The 10,669-nt window shown below is 65.3% G+C and overlaps 1 protein-coding gene across 1 annotated transcript; it reads left to right on the top strand.

The window, feature by feature from the left end:
- Positions 1 to 467: 467 nt before the first annotated feature.
- Positions 468 to 9,985, top strand: COL9A2 (collagen type IX alpha 2 chain). The gene is made up of 32 exons (XM_065744716.1): positions 468 to 556; positions 2,236 to 2,310; positions 2,529 to 2,564; positions 2,661 to 2,723; positions 2,968 to 3,021; positions 3,098 to 3,133; positions 3,237 to 3,260; positions 3,379 to 3,432; positions 3,604 to 3,657; positions 3,767 to 3,814; positions 4,077 to 4,133; positions 4,390 to 4,443; positions 5,299 to 5,352; positions 5,886 to 5,939; positions 6,046 to 6,099; positions 6,173 to 6,226; positions 6,346 to 6,399; positions 6,564 to 6,617; positions 6,694 to 6,747; positions 6,850 to 6,894; positions 6,974 to 7,027; positions 7,254 to 7,307; positions 7,376 to 7,429; positions 7,537 to 7,608; positions 7,845 to 7,880; positions 8,173 to 8,217; positions 8,404 to 8,436; positions 8,556 to 8,702; positions 9,077 to 9,131; positions 9,240 to 9,428; positions 9,520 to 9,597; positions 9,777 to 9,985. The coding sequence occupies exons 1-32, from the start codon at positions 488 to 490 to the stop codon at positions 9,980 to 9,982; spliced, it is 2,070 nt and encodes a 689-aa protein (XP_065600788.1). The 5' UTR covers positions 468 to 487; the 3' UTR covers positions 9,983 to 9,985.
- Positions 9,986 to 10,669: the final 684 nt, after the last annotated feature.

Below are 10,669 nucleotides of genomic sequence, written 5' to 3'. Positions count from 1 at the left end.
CCCCCCTCAGCAGTGATTCAGCCTCCAGCGGCTCTCAGCGGAGCGCTCCGTGAGGAGGAGGAGGAGGAGGAGGAGGAGGAGATGTGACGGAGCTGAATCATCCGCGCACCTCCGGGAGGCAGCGGGTCCGGGGGGGCGGCCGTGGGCTGGGACCCGGCGGGTGCGGCCCAGGGTCCTGAACCACCCACCCCTCCCACTTCCACGCTGAAGACCTGCTGGGGGCTGAGCCCAGCGCAGGACCTCGCAGTGCAGCAGCGGGTCCGCCATCCCCCCACCCTCCCCGTCCCCATCAAAGCCCCTTTGTGACACCGCCCGCCACCATCCGGCCCCAGAATAGCAGCACACTCACCTGCGGGGGGGGGATGGCAGCCAGTGCCTGCCCTCATCCCCCGCTGCTCCATATTAATCAGTCGCCTCCTCCACCACCTCCTCCTCCTCCTCCTCCCGGTCCCTCCGCAGTCCGACGTGCACAGCTCCGCTCCCGACCATGGTCCGCCGCGGCCCCGCGCTCTGCCTGCTGCTCCTGCACGCTGCCTGCCTCTGCCTGGCCCAGCTCGTGAGTGCTGTGGAGGGAGGGGGGGTCCCGGTGCCCCCTGGTGCTGATTTGCCCCCGACAGCTCCAGTCTGCGAGCTGTCTGCTCCCCATGCCCTTCCTCCCCCTCCGACCCCCTCCCCCGACAACCCCAGCCCCACTCCCAGCTCCGCACCCGATGCTGCTCTGGTCCATGGGATGGGGATTGAAATGGGCAGTGGGGTTCTGACTTTGGAGTCCCAGCTCTGATTCTGGGGCTCCACCATTGGGATTGGGATCGCAGCTCTGAATTTACATCTCTGACTTCGGGATCCCGGTTTTGACTTTGGAGCTCCAACTGTGGGATTATAGCTCTGGCTCCGGGGCTCAAACGTTGGAGCTGCAGCTCCAATTTGGGTCCTCTGACTTTCGGATCACAAATCTAACTTCGGGGCTCAGGTTTTAGGGTCATATCTCTGACTCTGGGACTTGTTAGCCCACCTCTTCATCTTCCCACTGGGGCAGAAGAGGGGGACTTCTCCACGCTCCCCCTCCCTGCAGCCTCCGGACCTTTGCTTCCCATCACCTGGGTAAAAGGGGAATGACTTCACTCTGCTGGGACGTGCTGCAGAGCCGGGCTGTGGGGGCTCAGCCCACCCAAGGGGGCTGCCCGAGGGGGGCAGGGGACTGGGGGGGGCAAACTTACTCGGAGCATGAATTGGAGAGAAGTGCTGGGGTTGTGTCCCTTGGCTGCTTGGGGTGAGACTGAACGGAGAAGGGCTCTCGCTGCCCCACAGTGACCCACATCAGATCTGTGGCACTTGGGAATATCCCCATGCCTGGGGGGGGGGGGCGGGGGGGCAGATCCACCAGAAGAGCCCCGTGGTGCCCATGGGGTCTGCCCTGGGGGGGCAGGGGATGCGGGAGCCCTTGGATCAAGGGGGCATTTGGGACTCATCGGTGGCGTTTTGTGGGGCAGAGCAAAGGGGCATCCATGGGGCACACGGGGGGGGGCACACGCTCAGTCCCATCCCGGACCGTGGGGTGAAGCCGAGCTGTTCGGTGACCTGCAAAGCTCCCGAGCTCGGATGTCTCATTTCAAAGTGAAGAATCCTCGGAGGCAGCTGGGGTGTGCTGGCAGCCCCACGTCGGGCTGCTCCCCCCGCCAGGAACGGCTCCGGGGGCAGCGCCTCTTCCCCGCGGTGCCCGGATCCGACCACAGAGATTTCTTTGCAAAGTCGCTCCTGTGGAAACCTCAGAGCTGGAGGAGGGCGGGCAGAGTGGGGGCTCCCCCGGCAGTGCCTCAATGGGGCTTTTGTGCGAAGCAGCAGCACGACGCCGCGGCCCGGCAGCGTGCCAGCACAGCCCACCCCTGAATGGGGCACCTCCATCCCTGCGCTGCTTCTGGAAGTGCCACTGCACCCCAAATTTGGGGGTTGGGGGACCCTACGTGTGCTGCCTTCACCCTGCTGAGCCCCACTCGGGGCTGGATTCCCCCTGGCACCAGCAATGGGGTGGGGGTGGTTGTGGCACTGGGGGGGGGTTGTGATGTCCCAGTTTGCCGTGTTTGTCCATCCATACCTTTGCTGGGGGGCACTAGGGGGTGCTCTCTTGAGGCGCTCCAGAGCTGTGTCCCCTGAAATGTACCCCAACCCCCAACATCTCCTGGGGTCTGGCTGCTCCATACTGATGCCCACCCCCCCCCCCTCTCTCTCTCCCCATAGCGGGGGCCACCAGGAGAGCCCGGCCCACGAGGGCCCCCCGGTCCGCCAGGAGTGCCGGGAGCGGATGGCATTGATGTGAGTGCGTGGCAGCGGGGAAGCAGCGGGGAGGGGGTGCTGCAGCACAAAGGGGACATTGTGTGGGGCAGAGGTGCGATGCTGCGTGGTTCCTGCCCTGCACTGCTCAGGGGAGGGGGGCACGGCCCCTGCAGAGCATCCCCAGCTCTGTGTGTGGCAGCGGTGGGCGCAGCTCGGGGACCCACTGAACACCTGTAACCTTCCTCCCTCCCCCGCAGGGTGACAAAGGCTCTCCCGGAGCCCCCGGCTCCCCGGTGAGTATGTGCCCCTTTGCACTCCCCCATATCCCCCCTGTGCGGGAGGAGCTCCTTTTAATCCCCCCCCCCACAACCGGCTCTTCTCTTTTAAAGGGTGCCAAGGGGGAGCCCGGAGCCCCAGGTCCGGATGGGCCCCCAGGGAAGCCGGGCTTAGACGTGAGTATCACACCGAGCCCTCGTCCCACTGTGTCACAGCACAAACCCACCGTGACCCCACAGCTCCACCCCCAACATCTCAGCTCCGGGGGTGAAGCCCTTCGTGGTGAGCCACTGGCACAAGGAGGAACCCCTCCTCGGCCCCTCCTGATGGAAGCAGTGATCATTCGGTGGCTGAAGAAGCACTCAGGGGCAGAGGAGATGGGCACAGCATGTGCTGACCCCCCGCTCTCTCCTCTTACAGGGCCTTACAGGAGCCAAAGGGGAGCCGGGGCCCTTGGGGGGGGCAGGACTGAAGGTGAGTGTGGGGACAGCCACCCCCCGCCCCCCCCTCTTGCTGTGTTTCACCCCTGACTGTCCCCTCTGTCCCCCAGGGTCAGCCCGGACTGCCAGGGCCGCCGGGGCTCCCGGTGAGTATGTGTCTTAGGGTGGCATGGCATCGCCCTGCAGTGATGCTGGGAGGTGTGGGGGGCTGCAGCCCGGGGGCTCACAGTGTCTCTCTCCTTGCTGCAGGGCCCCTCGCTGCCAGGACCGCCCGTAAGTGCTGTACCCGTGGGGCTGGGGCACACTGCCAGAGCTTGGATCTCTGCCCCCCTGATGGGGGGGCTTGGGGCTCAGCCCCTCTCCCTCACTCAGTGTTTCTCCTCTCTGTAAGGGGCTGCCAGGCCAGGTCGGAGTGCCCGGGGAGATGGGAGTGCTGGGACCCAAGGTGAGGGGGCAGGAAGGAGCACCCCCAGCCCCAGCATCCCTTTGTGCTGCCTCCCATCCCATGGCCAGGGGATGCCTCCATTCCCATTGTGACCCTGTGCCTCTCTGCCCCTCTCCATGCCAGCTCCAGCAGCTCCTAAATCCCACCCCCCTCGGGGTTGTTCTCTCCTAGGGTGATCCTGGACCTGATGGCCCACGGGGCCCCCCAGGCCCCCCAGGGAAACCCGTGAGTATTTGCCCAGGGGGAGCTGCAGCCTCTCTGCAGGTGTGGGTGCTGCAGTTATACCCCGTGTACGTATCAGTGCCGTGGATGCTGATGGGCTCCTTCCCCACAGGGCCCCCCAGGACACATCCAAGGAGTGGAGGGGAGTGCAGATTTCTTGGTGAGAGCGGCTGTTCCCTTCCCCCCCCTTCAGGCTTTAGGGGCAGCTGGGAGAGCCAGTGCTGTGCTGGCCTGAAGTGCAGTGAGCGCTATAGTTTGGTAAATGGGGTTGGGGGAGCAGGATCCCAAAATGTGATGGTAGGTTCCCACGTAGCCCAGCCTGGATGCTGCACATGTGAGCTTGTCCTTCATGGAGCAGGCATGGCTTTTCTGCACGCCTGCATCCTTCCCCAGCTCATTCTGCACTTGTTCTTCCCCACCAGTGCCCAACCAACTGCCCACCGGGTCCCAAGGGCCCCCAGGGACTGCAGGGACTGAAGGTGAGGTTCCCATTCACACCCTCCCCCCCCCCCATCATTCTGTGGTTCTGTCCCTTGTGTTGCTGCAGGTGATGGGAGACGGGATCTCTCCTGGTCTGGAGGTGCAGGCAGCTCTGGATTGCTGCCCAGCACTGGGGGAGGTGCACATATGTGGGGCTGGCTATGGGGTGCTGAGCCCCTGTGCACCGCTGGCACTGGGGGACGTGGCACAGTGATGCTGTGCTGCAGGATCTCACCTCTTCCTCCTCTCCCTTAGGGACACAGAGGTCGGCCCGGTGCCCTGGGGGAGCCTGGCCAGCAGGGCAGGCAGGTGAGTGGGGTCAGCCCTGCTGGGACAGGGGTGGGCCTGGGGAACTGGGTCTGAGGGTGGGGGCAGTGGGGAGAGAGAGGGAGAGGGCAAGGAAAAGGTCGAGCGGAGGGAAAGCAGATCAGTGCTTGGAGAAGGGTGGGGAGGTGGTATTCCTGTGGAGGATGGAGCTCTGTGCTCCCCCAGGAACACGGCCCCATCCCCATCGCTATTCCTGCCACAGTCACCATTCCCATCCCTGTTGCTGTTCCTGTTCCCATCCCCATTCCCATCCCCATCCCCATTCCCATCCCCATCCCCATTCCCATCCCCATTCCCATCCCATCCCCATTCCCATCCCATCCCCATTCCCATCCCATCCCCATTCCCATCCCATCCCCATTCCCATCCCATCCCCATCCCATCCCCATCCCATCCCCATCCCATCCCCATTCCCATCCCCATTCCCATCCCCATTCCCATCCCCATCCCCATTCCCATCCCCATTCCCATCCCCATTCCCATCCCCATTCCCATCCCCATTCCCATCCCCATTCCCATCCCCATTCCCATCCCCATTCCCATCCCCATTCCCATCCCCATTCCCATCCCCATTCCCATCCCCATTCCCATCCCCATTCCCATCCCCATTCCCATCCCCATTCCCATCCCCATTCCCATCCCCATTCCCATCCCCATTCCCATCCCCATTCCCATCCCCATTCCCATCCCCATTCCCATCCCCATTCCCATCCCCATTCCCATCCCCATCCCCATCCCATCCCCATTCCCATCCCCATCCCCATCCCATCCCCATTCCCATCCCATCCCCATCCCATCCCCATTCCCATCCCTACCTCTCACCTCTCTGTTCCCCAGGGCCCCAAGGGTGACATTGGTGTCTCCGGAGAGCAAGGTGTCCCAGGCCCTCCAGTAACGTATTTATATCTCTTTGCCGCTCTTCTCTCCAACTGCTGGGGGTGTGCATGGCCACAAAATGCGGGTGGGGGGGAGGCACCATTGTCCCCTCCGTCTCCTCCACGTCACCGTGGAGCCACCACCGTGGGGGGGTCACAGAGCACAGCCTGGCTGGGGCACCGCGTGGTGGCCGGGTGACTTGCTGCCCCGGAGAAGCCCCCAGCCCCCGCTGAGCCCCCGCTGCTGTGGATGGGGCCGTGGGGCTCTGCTCACAGTGGGGCTGCGGGGATTAATCTGCGTGAGCTCCCCGAGTGCTTTGAAGATGAGGAGCAATTACCGGGCTGAGCCCGTCGGGTGCAGGAAGGGGTGGGGGAAGCGGTGCCCGTTTGGGGCCGTTGTTGTTATTGAACCGACAGCTGGAAAGGGACCTGCTGGGCTCGGGGGCTAGGAGCCTCGCCATGGCTGATCTGCAACGGCAGCTTTGCTTTCATTGTGGGCACCCCCCCCCGGTCCGTACCCGACCTCAGTGGCTTTGCTTCCTTCCCCAGGGGCCGCAGGGTCAGCGGGGGTACCCGGGCATGGCGGGACCCAAAGGAGAGACGGTAAGTGCCGGTGGGATGTGGCAGCATCACCGGGTGGGCAGCCCCGAGTGGGGTCCCACTGGTGGGGCTGGGACGGGGGGAATCACCCCCCGCTCTCTCTCTGCAGGGTCCTGCTGGCTACAAGGGGATGGTGGGGTCCATCGGCGCGGCCGGGCGGCCGGTGAGTGTCCCCGGGCTGCCCCAGGTGGGTGTCCCTGTGTGCCCCCGCTCAGCACCACGTTTCTCTCCCGCAGGGCAGGGAAGGCCCTAAGGGACCTCCAGGGGATCCGGGTGAGAAGGGAGAGCTGGTAGGTGACCCGCAGCCCCTTGTCCCAGCAGCTCCCTGAGCGCTGCCCCCCTCCCTGTGCCCCATCCCATGCATAGGGAGCACCAAACAAACCCCCCCCGTCCGTCCGTCCTGCTGCAGGGTGGCCGTGGCATCAGGGGACCCCAGGGAGACATCGGCCCCAAAGGAGAAAATGTGAGTGCACTGCTCATTGCCCACAGCCACGTCCCACCCCGAGCACAGCACGGGGAGCAGCCCCCCCCATAGAGCAGCGGGCACAGCTCCTGGCTGCTCTGGGGCTGGGGGCTCCTTCCCCTCCCTTCCTCACCCTCGCCCCAACCACTGTTCCCCTCCTGCAGGGTCTGCCTGGCATTGATGGCAAGGATGGCACGCCGGGCATCCCGGGAGTGAAGGTGAGGAGCAGACACGTGTGGCCGTATCCTTCCCACACCTCCGCTGGTTCTCCTGATGTGCCCTTTTTCCCTGCAGGGCATTGCAGGACAGCCTGGCCGCCCGGGGCCCCCGGGACACCGGGGACAGGCTGTGAGTATGGGGGGGCAAAGAGCCCCATTGTGGATGTGACCCCCGGGCAGGGGGCTGCCTCCTGCCCCACACACGGGGTCTGACCCAGCTCTGATCCTGCAGGGCTTGCCGGGACAGCCGGGAAGCAAAGGTGGCCCAGGAGACAAGGTGGGTGTGGGACCCCCCCGGCCCCCTGTCCATACCAGTCCCTGTGGGGCACCCTGAGTGCCTCTGTCTCCTTTCACAGGGCGAGGTGGGAGCTCGGGGGCAGCAAGGCATCACCGGTGCCCCGGGGCTGACGGTGAGTGCAGCACCCCATCCCCATTTCCTGACCATAAACCCCTCCGTCACCTCCACGATGCAGCTCACACTGCAGCACCCCCACTCTCGGACCCCCCCCCCCCCCCCCTCGTGCCTGTGCTCTGCAGCCTGCACCCACCCCTCCCTGGGTGCCAGCCCGGCCGTGTTCCCCTCTGCAGCTCCCTCCCCAGCACTGCTAACACTGCTCGGGATGTTTCCCCCTTTAGGGTGAGCCCGGCCCCCGGGGCGAGCAGGGACCGCAGGGCGTCCCCGGGCTGAAGGTGAGTGGGGGGCACAGGGGGGGCTGTGGCTGTGCTGGGAACTGCCCCTGACTGCGCTTCCTCCCCAGGGTGACCGGGGGGAACGTGGCCCCGTGGGAGCCCCCGGTGAGCAGGGCAGAGCGGTGAGTGCACGGGGGACCCCCTGACCCCCGTCTCCTTGCTTTGGGGACCACGCTGGGGACAGAGGATGTTCCTATGGGCTCTTCCCATTCGCTGTTTTGATTTCCAGGGGCCCAAAGGGGAACAGGGCCCCCCAGGGATCCCAGGACCCCAAGGCTTGCCGGGAGTCAAAGGAGACAAGGTGAGAAGTGCTGCGGGAAGCAGAGGGAGCAGACGCACATCCCCACAGACACGAGGGGAACGCAGTGGGAGATCCGTGCCGCTGCCGTGGGGGGGTGGGCTCGGGTGGATGGGCAGAAGTGTCCTTTGGAGTGCAGAGGGGGTCAGGGCGGGGGTCCGGGGGCAGTTGTGAGCAGAAGTTTCGCTGCACATCAGCTGTGCCCATGGCTGGCTGACCCCCTCCTCCCCTTTCTCCAGGGCTCCCCAGGAAAGACCGGCCCCAAAGGCGGCATCGTGAGTATCCCTGTGTGCTGGGCGGGGGCTGCCACCCGTGTCCAACACCCCCCGCCCCCCACAATACCCTGCAGCACCTGGGCTGGGTCGGAGCTGCAGGATGGCTTTGTCCCCATGCACTCCCTCTCCCACCATGAAGACCTGATGGGGACGGCAGATGCTCCTTCCCCGCCCCGTGGGCACCCCCAGCCCCGTGGGCACCCCCAGCCCCGTGGGCACCCCTGAGTTGTGCAGAGGAGCAGCAGCTGGAACACGGTCAGGAATCTCACTGCTCCCATCCTCTTTCCTTTAGGGAGACCCCGGTGTCTACGGCCTCGCAGGGGTGAAGGGTGAGAAGGTAGGGCCCTGCAGTGGGGGTGTGTTCCTGGGGGGGAGGTGGGCTGGATTTGGGTCCCCACGCTCTGGACACTGCTGCATTGCACCTCCCCATCTGAGAAGGAGTGCAGCTGCTCCCCCCCCCCCCCCCAGCATTGTTGTATTTGTTCTACTTCCCCATCACCTTTCTCATGTCCTCCATCCCCAGGGTGAATCAGGAGAGCCAGGACCAAAGGGACAGGTGAGTGACGGGGTGCTAGCAGCGTGTCCCCCCAACCCCCACTGCTGCTCTGCAGGACCCCCACCTGGAACCCTACACGAGCTCACCCCCCCCCCAATGCCTCTCTCCTTCCCCCACAGCAAGGCATCCAGGGCGAGCTCGGCTTCCCCGGGCCCTCAGGGGATGCGGGCTCACCCGGTGTGAGGGGCTACCCAGGTCCCCCCGGCCCACGGGGGCTGCTGGGGGAGCGTGGTGTGCCGGGGATGCCGGGGCAGCGCGGCGTCGCAGTGAGTACCATCAACACCACACCCATCTGTGGGGTGATGCTCGTGCCTCGGTCCTTAGCTGAGCTTTTCCTATTGACTGCTTCCACTGTTTTGGTGTGGGACCCCACCGGTGCGGAAAGGAGCAGCTCTTTTCCTTGCCAAGTAGAGCTGCGGGTTGAGCAGGTCCCCTGACCTGCTGGGGAATGGGATTTTTCCATGTGAGCCTGATTTTAGGACTGCAGAAAGATGCTGAGGTGAGCGGGTCGCGAAGTGACCAGAGAGAAAAGAGAGAAAAAGAAGGGTGGGGAATGGCGTGGGTGCAGGGATGTGCTTGGGGCTGGGACTGGAGCAGAGCAGGGGGAGGAAGGTGGGATCCCTTTTCTTATTGCCCACAGGGCCGGGATGCAGGGGACCAGCACATCGTTGATGTGGTGCTGAAGATGCTGCAAGGTGAGGGGGGGGTGATCAGCACCCACTGTGTGAGCACGCAGTGTGTGGGACCCTGCTGGCCGTGCTGCCCCATCCCGTCCCACACCGGCCCCCCTCTCTGCCCTACAGAGCAGCTGGCGGAGGTGGCTGTCAGCGCCAAGAGAGCCGCCCTGGGGGGGGTCGGTGCCATGGGCCCCCCCGGACCCCCAGGACCTCCGGGGCCACCTGGGGAGCAGGGCCCCCACGGACCCATGGGACCTCGTGGTGTCCCCGGCCTGCTGGGTGCCACCGGGCAGATCGGCAACATCGGACCCAAAGGTGGGGGCAGCGTGGGGGTCCATCTCATGGGGCTGAAAACAGACTCCTCCAGAGGCTCTCATGAGCCCCTCCCTCGTTTCATTCCCCACAGGGAAACGCGGGGAGAAGGGTGAGCGGGGTGACACCGGCCGAGGGCACCTGGGGATGCCGGGGCCGCCGGGGATCCCAGGTAAGCCCTCACCATCACACTGCCCTCCCACCCATCCCCCCCTTCCCCACACCACGACCGGGCTCACCCTGCACCCCTCTTCCCCCCCGCTGTGGTCCCACGGGCGCATCCCCCCCTCCCTCCCTATTACCTCCATCAGCCCAGGGCCGGATGCTCACAACACCCCGCATCCCCTGCAGGTCTCCCCGGCATCCCCGGCCACGCACTGGACGGCAAGGACGGGGAGCGGGGCCCACCAGGTGTCCCAGGGGACGCTGGGCGCCCGGGGTCCCCCGGCCCCGTGGGGCTGCCGGGTTTCTGCGACCCCGCCGCCTGCCTGGGGGCTTCAGCCTACGCCTCTGCACGGCTGACAGAGCCAGGAGCTGTCAAAGGACCTCTGTACTGAGCACACCACCACCAGCACTGCAGCCCCACGGGACGGCACCTCCGCGACCCACGGGAGGGACCCGCGGCGTGGGGAAGGACGGACGGACCTCCACCCCCTCCCCGTGCCCGTCCCACAGAAATAAAGCGGCTCTGATCCCAACCCTCCGGCGCTGCTCCGTCCTTCTGGGGCCGCTGATTTCCTGCCCCTGTTTTATCTGTATTCTGATGAGGAAGTGTTGTTCGGACTGCTGGAGACACGCGGGTGCTCTGTGGGCTGCCGGGCACAGCTGTGGATCTTTGTAAGATGGGATTTGTTGTTCAAAACCGCACCTCGAAAATTGCCAGCTCCCAAAGCAGACAAACAAACCCACAGACAATAAATCCGAGAGGGATTGTTTCCAAACAGATCCCGCGTGTCCTCGTGGAGCCCCCTCCCCTCCCATGCTCAGACGTGGGGGAGGGCTCAGCTTCCCACGGGAGCCCCATCGCTGTGGGACGGAGGGACGGAGCTGAGCAGACGATGCTCGGCTCTGTGTGCGTGGGGAGGGGGAACGTGGGCCCCATGAGCTCCGTCCCACCGGGCAGCAGAGAGCTGCACCCGGCTCTGCGTGGCCTCGCGAGCTGCCAAGGCCAGCCCTGGGGGGGGTTAAGATGATTAAGGTTTTAATTACAGCACCGAGGAAGCAGCTGCCTGATCTCTTGCTCT

Source organism: Cyrtonyx montezumae, unplaced genomic scaffold, assembly GCF_038088225.1.
Source record: "Cyrtonyx montezumae isolate F1298 unplaced genomic scaffold, pur_monq_1.0 scaffold_31, whole genome shotgun sequence".
In the NCBI taxonomy this organism is placed as follows: domain Eukaryota; kingdom Metazoa; phylum Chordata; class Aves; order Galliformes; family Odontophoridae; genus Cyrtonyx; species Cyrtonyx montezumae.
This window is presented reverse-complemented; position numbering and strand designations above follow the sequence as displayed.